Source organism: Zingiber officinale, chromosome 9A, assembly GCF_018446385.1.
Source record: "Zingiber officinale cultivar Zhangliang chromosome 9A, Zo_v1.1, whole genome shotgun sequence".
In the NCBI taxonomy this organism is placed as follows: domain Eukaryota; kingdom Viridiplantae; phylum Streptophyta; class Magnoliopsida; order Zingiberales; family Zingiberaceae; genus Zingiber; species Zingiber officinale.
The window spans coordinates 26,575,996-26,596,564 of record NC_056002.1 but is presented as its reverse complement, the minus strand read 5'-3'; the positions used below and the strand labels follow the sequence as shown (position 1 = coordinate 26,596,564).

Below are 20,569 nucleotides of genomic sequence, written 5' to 3'. Positions count from 1 at the left end.
GGAGTCTAGGAAAATCAGGTTGAAGGCCAATCTTGACTTTTTTTGCTCCCCTAATGACTCTACTTGACCTTCATTATCATAATTTATAACAGCTACAATAATTATACCATCTTGCATCAAAACGCTATCGTAACAACTACAATATCATAATTTATACATAATTATAATAGCTACAATCTCGTTGTTATTACATAATTATAATAATTATAGAATCGTAATTACTATAACTTAATATTGACTAACTAGTATTGATAAAAATAAATTGTGTATATTATAACAATAATGATACGGAGTTGATATAACATGATGTTAACCCGTATTGATCCATGTTCATCAAAGATGAAAACATCAAAAATAAAATTAATTTTAAAAAATATAATAATCATTAATAATAATAATAATTAATAATAACAGCAGGTGTCTTTTTAAATTTTATTTTGTTTTACATCAAAGAGCAGGCATTGGGATTTTCATCGCTGAAGAGATGTGGAAACACAGCAGCGGGATACTCTTGATTTTGAACAGGATAATAAAACGACCCTCTCCCACACAGAGGACAGACGTTGGGCGGAAACCTCGTGTCATACGCTGAACACGGTTGGCAACGCTGGTTCCATGTCGGTTCTTCTTCTTCCGCAACCTTCGTCGTCGGTTGCATCCCGATCGCCTCTTTGCCCTTTCCACTACTTTTATCGATCATCTCGTCTTCAGCGTCCTCGCCTTCATCAATGGCGTCCTCCTCCTGCTCTTGAGCTCCTGACAAATCAGCTGCGCCGCCACTTTCGTCCTCCTCTTCCTCGCCTCCTCCGCTGCTCGTTTCTTCCTCAACCTTCTCCGGCGCCGCTGCAGGCTCGTCCCTCGTCACCACCACGTACTTCGTCGTCTTCTCGTACACGTACCCCGCCAGCTTCTCGGCCGTGAAGACGCCCTTCACCGTCACCTTGGAGGCCTCCCAGTCCGCCTCCGCTGACTCCACACCTGTTTGTGCATACACAGAGCTTTTCATAGCTAGCCTTTGTGCCCGCTTGCGAAACTATGGAACAGGGGAAGGAGACAGAGGAAAACCTTGCATCTTTAAGATCTTCTTCGCGATCTTCTGAGCACAGGCTGGGCAGTGCATTTTAAACTTGAATGAAGCTACAACAATCTTTGGCGGCAGAAAAGGGGCAAAAAGTTTAGAGAAAAGGAGAAGAAGAGATCGAAGAGAAAAACAGAGATTAATTAGCGGATTAAAGATTTTGCTTAGGAACCTCTTCTTTCTTGTCTTCTCCTTCTTTCTTCTTCTTCTTTTTCAGCTGATCTTTTGCTTTAGGTTTCTTCTTCCCTGGTTGTGGAGGTGGTAGAGGAGTCGGTAGCTGCACTTTCTTGTCGGTTTCCCTCTCGAGATGCTCCACCACCTTCAGAGGACTGGCCGCGGGCTTCTTCCCTTTCACCGCTCTCCCGTCTGCCGCCACCTCCGCCACTCCTGCCGCCATGGAACATCGATCGTTTTCAGAGGAGATGTTGAAGGTCGAAGCTCATTGTAGAATTGGTGTACCTTCGTAGCTCTTCAAGACGCATCTGATCTTCCTGCCACAGCCGTCGCAGTGCATGGACACGCGCAGCTCGATCTCCTCCGGAGGCGATGGTGGTTCCTTCTTTTCCTGCTTGCCCCTTTGTTTCTTCTCCTTCTTCCCGTTGCCGCCCTTGGGTTTAACTTCCACCGGAGCTTCCACTATGTTCTCCCCGTAGCCTTCCGTGTCCCCCTCCCCGCCATTGCCCTCGGACTCCTCTTCCTCCGAAGGCAGAGACGGTGACTCCACATTTTTCTCGCCTTCTTCTTCTTCCTCCTCCTCCTCCTTATCACTCCCCTTGGCATTCTCATCCTCAGCCGCCGCTACCAAAGTCCTTCTCTCCCCCTCCGGCTTCTCCTCCTCCTGCGCCACGCCACAACATAATTATTGTAAAAATCATTCAAATTCTTACCGGAACACAAACAGAATCTTCCAAACATTTTGTTTTTTTTTAAAAAAAAACTCATCGATTGGTTTTGGACCTCCCCCCTCCGTCCCCGTCTCTTGGACTTGAACCAGCCGCAAAATGATACCATTTGGAAGGCGCGCGATACTCTAAGGTCAGACCGGAGCTCCTCCTTTCCTGCGCAATCCGACGGAGCTACCGCTCTACGCCGAGCATCTTGTCACGCCGGAAAGAAAAGCACGAGCAGAGGATCGGAGGATGGTTCGAGGTTCTTCCCCTCCTTGAACGAATCGACTCTAGCGTATTTATTGACATTTCCCACCGTATCTTTCCACTGGTTTGCTGTTGTTCTACGAGAAATCAAAGCAATGCAATGCAATGCATGCTTAATGGGATATCTACTTCGTATCTTATTATATACACTGCATGATTAGTGTTTTTCTAAATTTGGCTGGTTCAATGTATGTTCATCAATTTAATTATTATTAAATATATATAATTATTCATTTAATAGTTTTCTGATTTGAAATTTTAATTTCCTATCTTGATCAATGTTTTTTTAAGTGATAATGACTCAAATTTTCATGAGCAAATTTGGTCCAAATTTATATATGTATTTAGTCAATCATTGTGGCAATATTTAGTCAATCATGTGGCAACCATATTCATGAATATGATTTATGAATTATGTTTATTAATAAAATTCTTATTAGACAAGAAAAATTAAAATGAATAAATAAATTTATAAATATCAAGTTTAATAATCAATAAAATTAAATTAAAAATATAAAAATTTCAAACAAGATCATAAAATTTAAGGTCATTAAGACTTGGTTAATTTTAAGTTTGACTTAATTAGCGCTCTCTATATATATATATATTTGATGTCCGAATAAGGGAAGTTGGAAAGTTGGGGATGAGGTGACTACTGACGGGATGAAGATCTTAATCCTACAAAACAAAACCAAACTAGGGAAGGGGTCCCTAGCGTTGACCCTCCGATGCTCAAGTTAGAATCAAGAAGAGAGAATGAGTAATAAAGAAATAAATAAATCTTGCCTTTCCTCGTACCTGGCGCACCCTTTTATACCTTCTTTGTGATCGTTCATCTACCCTTATTTAATGATATTAATTGCCAGAGGAATGTTTCTTTGTCTTGACTTCTGTGCATTAATGATAGATGAAGTATTATTCTTTATATTGACTTCTTCATATTTAATGATAGACGGAGTGTTCTCTTTTGTTTTCTTGTCCCCTCCTGTGTAATGTCATTCCTTGCGTTGGATGGATGGTTCAAGCGACTTGTTTTTCTGCTGACCGAAACAATCGGCTACGGGTTCATCCATTCATCCGAACAATCCATGATGTCCATTCGTATGATCGACCAGTGATCTGCTTGACCACTCCTTTGCCGACCGGGATAACCAGACAATCACCTTTGGCCGAGGCTCTTTCCATAAGTCTCGGCGTTGACCGCCTTGACTTTGACTGACACTGTGTCAACTGACCCGTGATAGGTGGGCTCTCCCTTATTGCTGCATCACAAGTCTCCCCCTCAAATCTAGTTGAAGGAGGCTACAGGTCCGACTGACTGGACAACTAATTTCCTTGGCGATTTCTACATCCGATCGGAGTGTTCGGTTCCTAGTATCTGATTGGCGCATTAACCAACGTCGCTCGGTCGTTGTCTAACCATGACAAATGAACGATCGGTCTGGTAACCTGTTCTCTATGCAGAGTGGGACGATGAGCGGCAATACTTTAAGAATTCTCCAAATGCGCTTCTTCAAGCGAGCACTGTCGTTGCCGACGTCATCCATATTTCTCGAAGTCCATGCAAATCCTTGACAATTATGTCTGAGCACGCGGCCATCCCTTTTAATTAAGTTCATTAAATGCTATCCATTAACTACATGCCATGTGTCCCTCTTTCTGCTGTCGCACGCCTGACAAGATAAGCGGATATCCTCTGCCGACGTGACTAGCGCCTTTTTGAATTCCATGGTTAGATCTTCTTCTAGGTTTTCGAAACCTTGGATCGGACGGTTGAGAGCGACCGACCATGAGGTTTATAAGCCTCGCGTGTGCAGCCATCTTCTCCACTTCGCGCCTTCGTCTTCGAGCTTCGCCGCTGTGGCATTCCGCTTCTTCGCCGGTGGTCTCCCTGTACTCTGGTGGTCTCCCTGTAAGCTTCTTTGATCGATTCTGTGTGATCTTCCTTGTAAGGTTCTTCGATCGATTCGGTTTAGTGTTCGTTTATCGTTCATCTTCGATCTTGTTCTTTCGTTCTCTCGATGGCAAGCTCATCCCAACCTCCCGTCGTCGTCCCTGGACTCTAGTACACCTCCATTGAGTCTAGGTTCAACACAGGCGATGCGAAGAGTTTGAGGGATGCATATGAAATTTCACTTAACTATCAAATTGGTATTCCCTCTGCCTTTGACCATCCGATTTCGTAACCTTTTTTAGGGAACAATTTACCACCAGCCTTCGGTTCCTGATCCACCCTTTCTTTTTTGTTGTTTATAAATATTTCCATCTTTCTCTCCACCAACTAGTGTCAAACTCCTTTTAGCTGCTGTGCGGGGTCGTTGTTCTGTTATGCCTGCACGACATTCCACTTACTCCTCAGCTCTTCCACTATTTTTATTACCCCAAAATGTCCGAGCCGGGGACTTTTCTCTTCCAAGCTCGAGTTGGCCTAATCTTCTTTGATAAGATGTCATCCTCCAATAAATATTGGAGGGGCTACTATTTTTTTGTCCGTCTTCCTGAGCGTCTCGATTCCCCTACCTGCTGGCGGCTAGAAGTGGCGAACCCATCGGAACTCAAGAAGTATAAGAGCCGATCGGACTAGCTAGCTACACACAACTTCACAATTGGCTGGGAAAATAATACAATATCCATAAATTGCTGCATGAGGGAGTCCTCTACGTGTTCGGCTTGAGCCTGATCCACACGAAGCTCCCGACCAGCTTAGGTATGCTCTTTGTCATCCTTCTCATTGAATCTGACTGATTGTTTCTCCATTTTTGCAGCTCACATAATGCTAAGGGCACGTCTGGTCGGAAAAGCCAAACAGACACATGCAGAAATCAATGTTGCAGCCGTGGTTGAGTTGGAGAGCCGTGGTTTGTAGTCGATCGGCTCACAAGAAGACTCGCTTGGAGAGAGCGAGGGAGTGCCAACCCTAGTGAGTGAAGGGATAGCCAGTCGGACGCCCAGTGGTGGAGCGGTTGGTGCATCAAATCCTCCCTCTGCATGGCTGCCGGTGATTCCGGTTGAGGGGGCGTCAGACTCGACCTTTTCTGGGGAACCATTGATAAGCCTCAAGAGGCGTCGGGCGGAGACTACATCGCGATCTGCTTCCTCCATGGTGCGAACCCCCACCAGAACTAGCCTGTGCCTTCCTTCTGTCAAGCGGGTTGAAACCTCGACGCCAGCTCTCGCCACGACGACCGTTCCCCCTACATTATCTGATCAAACACCATCCCTATCTGGTATGCCATAGGGAACTATTTACGCACCGCTAGTGCTTTCATGCTGCCACCGCCGAAGATTCAAAAGTCTGACATTCGGCTGACGTCAACGTCTCGACCGCCCGATAGAGCGACCTCGACCCAATTTGCCCTAAGCGGTCAGTGCCACATAACGGCGGTTATCCATCTTCAGATTGAGGAATGTCGTGAGTCAGACAACGCTGAATCCCAAGCCCCTGAGCACCAGATAATCATTCAGGGGCCTGTGTAGCTGTCATGCCTTCGGGGGCACTCGCGGACAGCCATACCTAGATGTCCACTAGGGTAAGTTTATATGTTCTTAATTTATCTCCGATCGACTCTTATAATTTTATGGTTCCTCGCAGTATTGGATAGAGAGCCTGACCATGTGTCAAAGACTTACTTTTTTGGAGCAAGAAGTTAAGCAGCTATGTGCGCCGAGCAACCAATCATCTGCTTCTCAGGCACAACTGGAATAGATGAATGTTGAGATGGCTCAACTAAGAGCCAATCTGGCTAAGAGTGCCGAGCAGCTAGAGGCAGAGAAGGGAAAAAATGTCGAGCAAGCTATCCAATTAGCTCGGCTTAATAAACAGGTCAGCACCTTTGAATCCAAAATTCATTCAACCAACACTAGGAAGCTCTGGACTATTGAAGATCTGGAGATCAAAAATAAAAAGTTTCATGTGTTGGCCCAGAACTTGAAGGAAGCTGAGGCTACCCTGAAGGTAGAACGGGATGGACGATTGACCGAGCAGACTGCCACGAAAACCCAGGTCGCTGCAAAAGATGAGGAGCTAGCAGCACTAAAAGTAGAGTTGGAAGCCTTCCAAACGACCTTAGAGACTTATCAGGAGGCTGAGTCAAGTAGGTTCAAGCTCACGAAGCGATCCTACATCCGCTCAGATGCTTTTAATGACAAGGTTGTCGATCGGGCACTTTGTCTATTCGACCTTGCGATCGATAGGACGCTCGGCCAACTCAAGGAAGGTGGTTACCTCCCCGTCGCTCTGATAAGCAAAGTTATCAGTCGGGATAAGCTAACTGAGTCGCTGCCTGATGATGCCTTGGATTATCTAGAGTGATCTTGCTCGAGCGAATGATTTTGTATTGCCCTTCATGCATGTTTGTAATCCTCATGCAAGTGTTAATGAATGATCGCTTGTCCGACGATCTTTTTTATTCGTTCGCCCCCTCATTGGCATTAGACATCGTTTGGTTTGACTTGCATTTTAGTCGTTCACGTGTTGCTGCGTAAACCCAAGCGAAACTGTGAGTTGTTTATGTAGGATCGAAAAGAATTTAGATATCTCCACAATAGCATGATATTGTCCACTTTGGGCCTAAGCCCTCATGGTTTTGCTCTTGGGCTCTACCCAAAATGTCTCATTCTAATGGAAATATCTTTTCTCTTATAAACCCATGATCTTTCCCATGTGTTTCCAATATGGGACTATGTTTGCAACTTTGCAACCCCAACAATCTCCCTCTCAAACAAAGGACCATAGGCTTCCCACGTCCAATCCTCGACCCACCAGGTCTTCCTGCCCCTCGGTCCACCGGACCTACAAGGACTTCCTTGCCTAGTCGCAACTAGGACTTCCTGCCTGGTGTCTGGTCCTCTTGATCCGAACATAGAAGCTCTCACTTTCTTTGTTCGAGATCAATATTGTACCCACATGGCTCAATCAGACCATAGCTCTTGTGCACAGTCGGCGGTTAAACCTTCTGGCAGTCCGAGCTTTGATACCAATTGTAGGATCGAAAAGAATTTAGATATCTCCACATTAACATGATATTGTCCACTTTGGGCCTAAGCCCTCATGGTTTTGCTCTTGGGCTCTACCCAAAAGGCCTAATTCCAATGGAGATATCTTTTCTCTTATAAACTCATGATCTTTCCCATGTGTTTCCAATATGGAACTATGTTTACAACTTTACAACCCCAACAGTTTATACTTTCAAGTGTGACTTTATGGTCGTCCGGTAGGTGACGAGCAATCATAGTAGATTATCCACTCCTGATTATTGAACAGTCACCGTATTTTGAAACTTAGAGCTTTTGAGTAGTGCTTGTTCCCAGTAGACTATTTTTAGTTGATACTATTTTTCATCGGGCCTAATTTTAAGATCGACGCTTGATCACTTATTGAGATAAGGATTTAAGGTCATCACTCAATCGTTGATGAAGACAAGGGTTTAAGATCGCCGTTCGACTGTTGATGGAGACAAGGGTTTAAGGTTTCTGCTCGACTGCTGATGGAGACAAGGGTTTAAGGTCGTTGCTCGACCGTTGATGAGACAAGAGTTTAAGGTCGCTGCTCGATCGTTGATGAAGACAAGAGTTTAAGGTCGCCGTTCGACCGTTGGTGAAGACAAGGGTTTAAGGTCGCCGATCGACAGTTGATGGAGACAAGGGTTTAAGGTCGCCACTCAACCGTTGATGGAGACAACACTCGACCGTTGATGGAGACAAGAGTTTAAGGTCATCTCTCGACCGCTGATGGAGACAAGGGTTTAAGGTCGCCGCTCGACCTTCGGTGAAGACAAGTGTTTAAGGTCGTCGCTCGACCGTTGATTGAGACAAGGGTTTAAGGTCGCCGCTCGACCGTTGATGGAGACAAGGGTTTAATGTTGTCGCTCGACCGTTGATGGAGACAAGGGTTTAAGGTCGCCACTCAATCGTCGGTGAAGACAAGGGTTTAAGGTCACCGCTCGACCACTGATGGAGACAAGGGTTTAAGGTCACCGCTCGACCACTGATGGAGACAAGGGTTTAAGGTCGCCGCTCGACCGTTGATGGAGACAAGGGTTTAAGGTTGTTGCTCGACCGTTGATGAAGATAAGAGTTTAAGGTCACTGCTCGACCGTTGATGGGGATAGGGGTTTATAGTCGCCGCTCGACTTTTAACTCGGTCTGGTCAACCCAAGAGTCTGGAAAGCTTTGGTTTTTATTCATGTCGGCTCTGCATCCAGAAGGCATATACACAAGTACATTTATATTTGCTCATGCACCTCACTCGGGCCTGTAGGATTGGAGATGATTCGCACTCCACGACCGCTCGAGTCATCTCCCATTTTCATCTTCCAAGTAATAAGCCTCCGAGCGGAGTTTCTGTACGACCTTGTAAGGTCCCACCCATGGTGCCTCGAGTTTGGTGATGTCGCAAACCGACTTGATTTTCTTCCACACCAGATCACCAACCTGGAAGGACCTTGGGATCACCCTCTTATTGTAGTTCTGCCTCATCCGCTATCGGTAAGACATTAGCCGAACGACCACTTTATCCCTCGGTTCATCCACCAAGTTGAGCTCCATTAACCTTCGCTCGCCATTTCCGTCGTCGTAAAGTCGCACTCGATCGGATTCTACTCTAAACTCTATAGGAACCACCGCTTCTTCTCTGTACACCAGTTGGAATGGTGTTACGCTGGTCGCCTCCTTTGGAGCCGTGCGAAGTGCCCACAAGACACTTGAGAGCTCGTCTACCCAACTACCTCCTGCATGGTCGAGCCGAATTTGTAAGCCTCCAAGGATCTCCTGGTTTGTGACCTCCGCCTGGCCGTTGCTCTGGGGGTAGGCGATTGAGGTGAATGCCTACTGGATGCTATAACCTTTGCATCACTCTCTGAGCTTTTGACCCGCAAAATGCTTCCCGTTATCCGAGATGAGCCGGCGGGGAATGCCGAACTGACAGAGGATGTTCTTCTAGATGAACTTGATGACTATCTGCTCACTTATCTTTGCCAAGGGCTTAGTCTCCACCCATTTTGAAAAGTAATCCACAGCAACAAGCAGGAAACTTCGTTGACCCATCGCCATGGGAAATGGTCCCACGATGTCCATGCCCCATTGGTCGAACGAGCAAGATACCGTGGATGACTTCATCTCTTCGGTCGGTCGGTACGAAATATGGTGATACCTTTGGCAGGACAGACATGTGGTTGTTGTTCGAGCGGCATCCTCTTAGAGAGTTGGCCAAAAGTATTTGGCCAGGAGAATCTTTCGAGCTAGCAAATGACCGCCTGGATGGCTTCCACAGGAGTCTTGGTGCACTTCTTGCAAGATGTACGCTGCATCCTCTGGTCCAACACACTTAAGCAAGGGCCTAGAGAAGGCTCTTTTGTATAGCTAATCTCCGACCAAGGTGAACTGTCTGACCCTCTTCTTTAATAGACGCGTCACCTCCTGGTCAGCCGACGCACTACCCGATTAAAGAAATTTGATTAACGGTGTTCTCCAGTCTCTCGGAAAGACAACTCCCTCTATCCAGTCTATATGCACCACCAAAGAAACCTATACGATCAGCTAACTGAGCACGACCAGTGATAATGAACTAGCTAACTGAGCAAGTTCCTCTGCTGCTTGATTGTCCGATCTAGGGATCTTTTGTACAGTGACTTCTTGAAAATTTGTTTTTAGCTTCTCGAAGGCTTCTACATATAACTTGAGTCGGGCGCTACTAATTTTGAATGCCCCTGCCAGCTGCTAGGCGGCCAACTGGGAGTTCGAGTGAATGAGAACCTTTACGGCTCTGACATACCGCGCTGCTTGTAAGTCAGCTATCAAGGCTTTTTACTCAGCCTCATTGTTGGTGGCGCGATAATCCAGCCGAACGAAAAGTTGCATTTGGTCTTCTCTTGGGGAAATGAGTAGGATGTCGATCTCGCTACCTTGTCGGTGGAAAAGCCATCAACATATATTTTCCAAGTTGCTTCTAGCTCGTCATTTTGGATTTCTGTGATGAAATCAGCCAAAGCTTAAACTTTTATCGCCGTTCGGGGCTAGTATTGGATGTCAAACTCACTTATTTTAGTTGTCCACTTGATCAGCTAGTCAGATGCTTTTGGGTTGAGGAGGACTCTTCCCAAGGTACTGTTGGTCATCACGACGATTGGATGGGAGAGAAAGTACGGGCGGAGTCTCCGAGCGGCTAGTACCAAAGCGTAAGGTAACTTTTCCAGACCAGTGTAGCGAGATTCAGCGTCTTTCAATATATGACTTAAAAAATACATGGGTTGTTTCTCTTGCCCATTTTTCTTAACTAATGTCGAGCCAACAACATTTTTGGTAGATGATAGATAGATCCAAAGTGGCTCTCCTACACTTGGCTTAACTAATATAGGCAAGGAATTGAGATAATCTTTGAGCTCTTCGAACGTCCGATCGCACTCCGCATCCCACTAGAATTTTGTCGCCCGACGTAACACCTTGAAGAATGGTAGGCTCTAGTCGGATGATTTGGATATGAATTCGGACAGAATGGTAATACGCCCGGTTAGCCGTTGGGGTTTCTTCAAGTTGCGTGGTAGTGGCATATCTTGTAGAGTCTTGACCTTGCTCAGATTCACCTCGATCCCCCGCTCGATGACGATGTATCCTACGAATCGGCCGCTCTTGGCGCCAAACAAGCACTTGTTCGGGTTCAACTTTATTCGATGAGCCCTCAGAGTTTGGCAGGTCTCCTTGATGTATGTACAAAGATCAATAGCTCTTGAAGATTTTATTAATATGTCGTTAACATATACCTTTATGTTGCAACCGATCTGCTATCGGAACACCTTGTTCATGAGCCTCTGGTAGGTGGTGTCGACGTTCTTTAGTTCGAACAACATGACGTTATAGCAGAATGTTCCGTCGATCGTGATAAAGCTAACTTTTTCTTGGTCTTCTCGGGCGAGCGGTACTTGTGATAACCTTGATATGCGTCGAGCATGCAGATGAGCTCGCAGCTTGCCGTAGAGTCTACCATATGGTCTATCCGGGGCAGCGGATAGAAATCCTTCGGTCACACTTTATTCAAGTTGCGGAAGTCTATGCAGACCCTCCATTTGTTGCCCAGCTTGGGAACCAGTACGATGTTAGCAAGCCAGCTCGGAAATTGTACCTCCCGTATGTGGGCAACCTATAGTAATTTCTCTATCTCCACTCGGATAATCAAGTTCTATTCTGTGCTGAAGTCCCTTTTCTTTTACATTACTGGCCGAGCGCCCGGTCGGATGTGTAGCTCATGCTGAATCACACTTGGCAAAATGCCAGAAAGCTCACGTGTCGCCCAAGCGAACACATCATGATTTTGTCTGAGGCAGGCTACCAACTCCGTCTTTTTCTCACCCTCTAGATCGGCAGCGATGAAGGTAGTTACTTCCGGGCGGTTAGGGTGGATCTGAACTTCTTCTTTTTCTTCGTAAACCAGTGTGTTGGGGGGGGGGGGGGGGGGTTAATGATGGCGTTTATCTCCAAACGTGGGTTTTTCTGAGTGGCTCTTGCTTCAGACTTGACCATCTCGACGTAGCATCGCCGAGAGGCTAACTGGTCTCCTTTGACTTCTCCTACCTTATCGTCCACCGAGAATTTGATCTTCTAGTAGTAGGTGGACACCACCGCTCGGAACTCATTGAGTGTCGGTCGGCCCAAAATGACGTTGTAGGCTGAGGGCGCATCTACCACTATGAAATTTGCGATCCTTGTCCGCTTCAGGGGTTCTTCTCTGAGTGAGATGACCAACTTGATCTGGTCGATCGACAATACTTTGTTGCCCGTGAAGCCATAGAGCGGAGTCGTCATTGGCAACAGTTCACTCTGGTCAATTCGTAATTGATCGAATGCCTTCCTGTATATGATATTTACCGAGCTCCCTGTATCAATAAAATTTTGATGGACTATATAATTGACAATTACCGCTCGGATGATTAATGCATCGTCGTGGGGGACCACCACTCCCTCCAAATCCTTAGGACCGAAGCTAATCTCGGGTCCCTCAGCTTTTTCCATCCTGCAGCCAACAGTGTGGATCTCGAGCCGCCGCGCATGCAACTTCCTTGCTTGGTTAGAATCTCTGCCGGTCGATCCGCCAGCGATCATTCCTATCTCCCCCAGAGCAGTGTTACTCCGGTTCTCTTCTTCCCTTGCGGACAGTTTGGTCCGCTAGGAAAAGGCTCGGGCAGGGATTCGATCCTTTTGTAGTTGGTGGTGGCGTGGCTCGGTCGTCCTTTCCTCATTCCTTCATTCTACAGATCAGATTTGGTGACACTGTTCTGGAAGTGGCGATTGATGGCAGTATCCACACGGAACCGACCTACTAGCTGCCAGGTCGTAGCAATCCCTGGTGTTGTGCATTGTGAACTGGTGGAAGGTGCAAAACATTGGTGTCCACATCTTGCCTCTTGGACGAGCGACCGCCACTTGCTGTATGACATATGGCCTAGTCTCTTGGTGTGGAGGGGCTCCCGACCGAGGCCCTTTAGGTGGTTGATGACTGCTCGGTTGACACCGCTCGAATGCTCCTTCAGGCTCGACGACCATCTCCTTCTTTTTTGCCGCCTGAGCTTCTTCCACATTAATGTATTTATTGGCCTTCTTTTGGAGATAACCAAAGTCCTTCGACGACCATCGAATGAACGATCAGAAGAACTCTCCCTCGGTCAGCCCTTAGGTGAAGGCGTTCACCAACACATCTGAGGAGACTACCGGAATGCCCATCGCCACCTGATTGAAGAGCTGGATATAGGCCCTCATGGCCTCTTGAGGCCCTTGCTTCAGCGAGAACAGATTCACGCTCGTCTTCTGATGGTGGCGACTACTAGCAAAATAATGTAGGAATGCCGCTCGGAAATCCTTGAAACTGTGAATCGAGTTGTTTGGCAACCGTTTGAACCATCGTTGAGCCGATACAAATAGAGTGGTAAGGAAGACTCGACATTTCACCCTGTCCGTGTACTGGTGAAGGGTAGCCGCATTGTCAAACTTAGTTAAATGGTCATCGAGATCGGTTGCTCCATTGTACTCCTCGATCGTCAGCAGGGTGTAATGCTTTGAGAGAGGGTCATTTAGGATCCCCTTCGAAAATTGTTGATTGACTCGCTCGGGCGAGTTGTCTTCCCTCGGCGCTTTTCCCTTTCGTGCATCCCATATGGGCACCTCATCCGTGGAAGATCCTCGGTCTCTATCCACTCGGCCCCTTTCTTCTGGGGGAGCCCATGAATCATGATAGCGCTTGTTTGAAGGGGACTGACGCATTACGGGCGTTCCCATAGGAGCTGATCGGTCTCCTATTTGGCTCCCGAGCGGAGAGTTGATCCGCTCGATCTCCTTTTTCAGCCTGTCAACCTGTTGCAGAGGCAGCAGGCTCATGCGTTGGCCGATCGGCCCACCCCTATTGTTGTTGCTCCAATATCTTCGTTACTCAATCTTGTATTAGTGCATCAAGATCCTCTTACGTCAGCGTCACTGTTGTGAGTCGTCCAGCGTCTTCCATCTTCTTATTCGGATGCAGGCTACGTTTCTACAGACGACGCCAAAATGATCCTGTCTGAATGAGGGAAGCTGGAAAGCCGGGGATGGGGTGACTACTGACGGGATGAAGATCTCAATCCTGCAAAACAAAATCAAATCAGGGAAGGGGTCCCTGGCGTTGACCCTTCGACGCTCAAGTTAGAATCAGGAAGAGAGAAATGAGTAATAAAAAAATAGATAAATCTTGCTTTTCCTCATACCTGGCGCACCCTTTTATAACTTTCTTTGTGATCGCTCATCTGCCCTTATTTAATGATATTAATTGTCAGAGGAAGACTTCTTTGTCTTGACTTCCGTGCATTAATGATAGATGAAGTGTTTTTCTTTGTCTTGGCTTCTTCATATCTAATGATAGACGGAGTGTTCTCTTTTGTTTTCTCGTCCTCTCCTGTGTAATGTCATTCCTTGCGCCGGACGGGCGGTCGAAGTAGCTCGTTTTCCTTCCGACCGAAACAATCGGCTATGGGTTCATCCATTCGTCTGACCGACCCATGATGTCCATTCGTCTGACCGGCCGGGTGATCCGCTCGACCACTCCTTTGCCGATTGGGATAACCAGACAGTCACCTTTGGCCAAGGCTCTTTCCGTAAGTCCCGACGTTGACCACCTTAACTTTGACCGATACTGTGTCAACTGACCCGTAACAGGTGGATTCTCTCTTATCGCCGCATATATATATATATATATATATATATACCTTTCTAAATTTTAATTTTTCTACCTTATAATATAAGATATGGTTTGGATGAATGCTTCTAAATTGAAGTGGCTGAATTTGTCTAGTTCGATGTTGCACTAATAATTTTCATCTATTTGTTTATTATTAATTATTTTATTTCATTATTTACTTTATATTAGAGAGCTTTTAAAGATGATCTAAATTTTAAAAAAGTGACTTTAAAAATGAAACTTTAGATGAGACTTGATTGATGCTTCAAAGTTAATCATTTTTATATGCAAGAATTAGGTTTAAATTTACCTTGAGTATTTTGATAAGTTGTTGACCTTTCTTTCAGAGAAATCATGTGCACCTTTGTTAAATTATCGACTCTTCCTTTTTCTCCATGTTTACTTCCTCCTCGACTATTGTTGAAATTTTGATCGATCTAGGATGAAGAAATAAGAATGTAGGAAAAATTTTGTAAGAAAAATATGAGGATGGAAGAGAGACTCCATGAAAAAGAACATTTATTACATGTTATATTTCATCATACAAAGTCCCTATTTATATACTTAAATTCATGTTTCCACATATTTCTACCATTAATACATCACATCATTAAGTACAGGATAATTATATTTGATTCTTAGTATATACTAATGTCTCTTGTCATAAGAATTCAACTTAGTAAAATAATTGAATTTTCCTTATTTGATGATGAATCATATGGAGTCAAATTAATTTTGACAATTTCTTTACTTGATAAAGTAAAATTATTTTTTTACATTGTTCTTGCATAGTGGAAGAAATCAATTTATCTTTAAAATAAATTTACATGCCAACAATTATTTCTTTTTACTTGGAATGCCCCTTTGCGAATTGGAGGAGAGGTGACCACTTTTTTTCTTCTAAATATCACCCTTCGTCGAGCTAAGATAGGTGTCGTTCCTATTGATTCCTCCCTTTTATTAATAATAATCACAATATATTTTGATATTTAATTAATACATTTAAGTTAGTAATGGTGTTTTTTTTTTAATTTAGGTATTCAACTTTTCAAACTAATTAATCCTAGATATGATCGATCCCCTAGACCAACATAGTAAATCCGAGAAGTGAAAATGGGTCATAGAGGATGACCCAGCATCACGAGTAGTTCGAGCACCGTGAACGTATAATATGTCCAGTGAGAAATTTCAATATTCACTGCATTGGAGCTCATCCTCCCTCTTACTATCGCATTGTGTCCCAAGGGGCTAGTAATGATGGTTTAAGGAGCTTGATGATATGGTTTTTGATATCCCAAAAACTATACGAACCTTGTAAAAAATAAGAGAAGGGAAAAACTAGCCATATTATTGAATCCAAATTAAATTGAGAAATAAAGAGTACAAGGCCTTATATAGTTAATTAGAAGAAAAAATCTAAACCATAAACTGAAAAGGTAAAAGACCAAATTGCCCTCAAGGCTATAACAAATAATTCTAATAGATTATATAATCTAAATTATATAATCTAACATCTCTCTCAAACTCACGATGCTACAGCCAGAAGCATTGAGAGTTTGTCAGATAAAAATCGGAAGCGTGAAGCGGAATGAGCCTTGGTAAACATATCAGTAATCTGCAGCTTTGAAGGAACAAAAGACAATGTGATGGTGCCAATCTGAAGATGGTGACGAGTAATGTGACAATCAATTTCAATATGTTTCGTTCGCTCATGAAAAATTGAATTACGCGTAATTTGAATAGCACTCTGATTATCACAATACAACGGAGTAGGTTGATGAAGAGAGATACCCATATCTGCAAGCAACCAACGCAACCAAACTATCTCACAAGTAGTTGACGCCATGGCACGATACTCAGCTTCTGTGGAAGATCTAGAAATAACATCTTGCTTTTTACTCTTCCAAGAAATGAGGGAATCACCAAGAAAAACGCAGAAGCTAGTGGTAAATTTGCGATCCGTAGGATCACTAGCCCAATCCGCATCAGAGTATGCACGCAGCTCAAGAGATGACGTAGAAGGAAATAAAAGGCTTTGAAATTGAGTGCCCCGAAGATATCTGAGAATACGAAGAACAACAGCCCAATGAACTGTAGTTGGTGTAGCAACAAATTGACTAACCACATCAACAGCATACGCAATATCTGGACGAGTCACGGCGAGATAAACTAAGCTTCCAACAATAGTTCTGTACAAACTAGGATCCGACAAAGGTGAGCCATCAGATGGATAATATCGAGCATTAGTCTCAATAGGAGTATCAACAACTCTATTATCAGTAAGACGAGCACGCTCAAACAGGTCAGATATATACTTTGACTGAGATAAAAGATAACCTTTCAGGGAATAAGCAACCTCAATGCCCAGAAAGTAGCATAGTATACCAAAGTCTTTCATAGCAAAACAATGAGCCAACTCAGACTTCAAGGAAGCAATTCCATCAGAATCATCACCAGTAATAATCATGTCATCAACATATAATGATAAAAGAATACGACCTGCACTCGTACATCTGATAAACAATGTTGAATCATGATTACTAGGATGAAAACCAAACGAAGTAATCACTGTAGAGAACTTTTCAAACCAAGCACGAGGTGCTTGTTTGAGACCATAAAGCGTTTTACGAAGCCTGCAAACTTCACCAGGTTTGTGTGAAATACCAGGAGGAGGTGTCATATAAACTTATTCATGAAGATCACCATTTAGAAATGCATTCTTGACATCCATCTGAGATATTCTCCATCGACAAACAGAAGCAACAACAATCAGAGTACGAACAATTGTCATTTTTGCAACAGGAGCAAATGTTTCTTCATAATCCATGCCATACTCCTGAGAATATCCTTTAGCAACAAGACGAGCTTTGTATTGTTCAATAGATCCATCAGATTTAGTTTTGATCTTATATACCCAACGAGAACCAATAGTATGTTTTCCTGGTGGCAATGGAACAATATCCCATGTATGACTCTGATACAAAGCAGTTAGTTCCTCAGCCATAACACTCTGCCAAAGTGGATTACAAACAGCTTCTCTATAGGACTCAGGCTCAGAAAGACAATGAATAGATGCAACAAATGAAGCAAAAGAATGAGAATAACAAGAGTAAGTAAAATTCGGTAGTTTAGTAGACTTACGAACACGAGTGGATTGACGACGGTGGACAGAAGGATCATCCGCAACCTTAGGAGATAATTGGGTAGTGGCAGAAGGAGGAACATGTGGAGCGGATATCTCGGGAACCAAAGTACCAGATTCAGTTGAACTACTAGTAGGATTTGTGGGTGAATCTTCCTCAGTATCAGTATTGAAAGGATCAATGCAAAGCAGATCTGACTTTGTCATATTATGCGAACTAGCCGGAATAGAAAAGAATGGAATATGCTCAAGAAATACAACATGACGAGAGACATACAATTTTTGACTAACGGGATCAAAGCAGCGATATCCTTTTTGACTAACACCGTAACCCAGAAAGACACAAAGAGCAGACCGAGAGGCTAACTTATTACGCTCTGCATGTGGACGAAGGACAAAGCAAGTACAACCAAAAACGCGCAAAGAAGAATAGACAGGAGCATACCCATACAATTTTTCAAAAGGTGACAAACCTGAATTATGTGATGTTGGAATTCTATTAATGATATGAGCAGCAATAAGGATTGCTTCCCCCCAAAAGGCACTAGGAACACTGGCAGACAATAAAAATGAACGGGTTGTTTCAACAAGATGTCTATGTTTTCGTTCAGCCACGCCATTTTGTTCAGGAGTATCTTTACATGAGGTTTGATGAATAGTATCATCAGAAGCAAGTAAATGTGAAAATTGATTCGAAGTGTATTCACCCCCCAAATCACAACGAAAACACTTTATGACACTAGAATGTTGAGTTTTCACAAGAGCTCTAAAGTTGTTGAAAATTGTAAGATAATCAGACCTGTGTTTCATAAGATAGACCAAAGAGTAACGAGTGCAATCATCAATAAATGAAACATAATACCTTGACCCCCCTTTTGTAGGAATAGGAGAGGGTCCCCACACATCAGAATGGATAAGATCAAATGGAGCAGAAGAAAAAGAAAGACTTTTAGAAAATGGTAAGACAGAAAATTTGGTCAGTTTACAACTACTACAATCAGAAATATCAGAACTTTTTAAAGGTCCTAATGCTCCTGTAGAGGCTAAAAACTACAAATGAGGCGCTGAAACATGACCTAAGCGAGAGTGCCATAAATAAAAATCAGAAGATGAATGATTTAGATGAAAAGACGATAAATCCACACTCGAAGCTACAACTTCTGGTAATTTGAGTTGATCTAAAATATAAAGTCCTCCTTGTTTATGGTCTGTCCCAATTAGCCTCTGAGATTGCGGGTCCTGAACATAACAATTGGATGAAGAAAAAGAGACTAGGTATCCAGACTCACATAATTGACTAATAGAAACAAGATTTAAAGTAAGACTCGGAATATAATAAACATTAGCAAGAGATAAAGAAGATGTAACAATTGAACCAACACCTACTAATGACATAGGAGTATCATCAACAGTCACAATAGATATAGATGAACTGGGAGAAAAAGAAACAAAAGATGACAAATTGGATGACATATGATGGGAGGCACCAGAATCCAAAATCCATAAGGATGAAGATATACCTGAAATATCAGACGACGACAAACAGAGTGTTGTGAAGCAAGGAACTATTGAAACTGCTCAAACAAATATGAATCAGATTTCCATGAAGCATCTACACAACCAGGCATGATGACAGAGCAAATAATTCTCAGAATAACCAAACTGTAAGGATATACATTTGTATGATCTGCAAAAACTGATATCAGGACGACCCGTGGTCACACAAAGAATCTGAGACAGAAAAGGATGTCAAATGTAGAAATCGACAACATAGAACGTCGGCACAATCGATAGAAAATAGATGTCGGCGCCGAAATCAACAGTAGCAGGACAGAAAATAGACGTCGGCGCAGAAATTAATAGCAGCAATAGGAGACGACAGCGGCAACATGAAGCAATAACAGGGGGCGGCAGAAAAAAAAAAAATTAAGTCAAAGAAGGAAAATTGCTCTGATACCATGTAAAAAATAAGAGAAGGGAAAAACTAGCTATATTATTGAATCCAAATTAAATTGAGAAATAAAGAGTACAAGGCCTTATATAGTTAATTAGAAGAAAAAATCTAAACCATAAACTGAAAAGGTAAAAGACTATATCTAAATCCTAAACTGAAAAGGTAAAAGACCAAATTACCCTCAAGGCTATAACAAATAATTCTAATAGATTATATAATCTAAATTATATAATCTAACAGTATAGACTTGTGATGTAATTTGATACCGTGTTGGCCTATGGATGGGCTGGAGAAGGCGATGGGGTGAGTAAATCAAGTTTTGCCACCATGATATAATTTGATAGATGTTTTATTAATGTATGATAAACATAAATTGTTGGTGCATGGAGCACCAGCTAATCGAACCTGATTTTGATGATTGACAAAGATTCATAGTTAAGGTTAATTGTTATCTAACAAACTTACCTAAGTGTGTAGACAGGTTCTAAATGAGTCTAGATAGAGGGAAAATCCTAGTTGCGACTAGGCAAGGAAGTCTTGGCTCCTGGGACTGGGCGAAGTCTTGTTAGGTCGAGGACGTCAGACAAAAATCCTACGGTCGAGGACACTAGGTGAAAGTCCTGGAGGTTGCAAACACTAGGCGAGAAATCCTAGGGTCAAGGATACTAGGTGAAAGTCCTGAAGTCTCGGATGTTGACCAAATTTTTAAACGGTTTGGAGGACCAGTTTGAAAAAAGGTAAACTTTCTTAAGAGCAGTAGGTGAGGACGCATTCCCCGTAGAGAGAATAGTAGACATAGGTCTGACCTAGAGTTTCAGTGAAACTCAAAGTCAGGACCGGACAGTCTGGAGGCTATCAAATATTACATCACTTTACATATTATTGCTTATTTCTAACTCCTTGGTGGAGGTGATTGAAAACTAAAAAATAGGGCATCCAAGCACCTGAACTGGGTCCATGCATCCGAACCTTCGAGCGCTCGAAGTTGCTCCAGGCGCTCGGGACAGTGGCTGAGTGGGAAGTGTTGCGAATGACCAGCCTTCATCAC

General features: G+C 43.5%; 1 protein-coding gene across 1 annotated transcript; it reads right to left on the bottom strand.

The window, feature by feature from the left end:
* Positions 1–442: 442 nt before the first annotated feature.
* LOC122019103 (heavy metal-associated isoprenylated plant protein 7-like) lies at positions 443–1,719 on the bottom strand. The gene is made up of 2 exons (XM_042576610.1): positions 1,233–1,719; positions 443–1,033 (listed from the first exon to the last, which is right to left on the bottom strand). Exons 1-2 carry the CDS (start codon positions 1,473–1,475, stop codon positions 443–445), a joined length of 834 nt encoding a protein of 277 aa, XP_042432544.1. The 5' UTR covers positions 1,476–1,719.
* Positions 1,720–20,569: the final 18,850 nt, after the last annotated feature.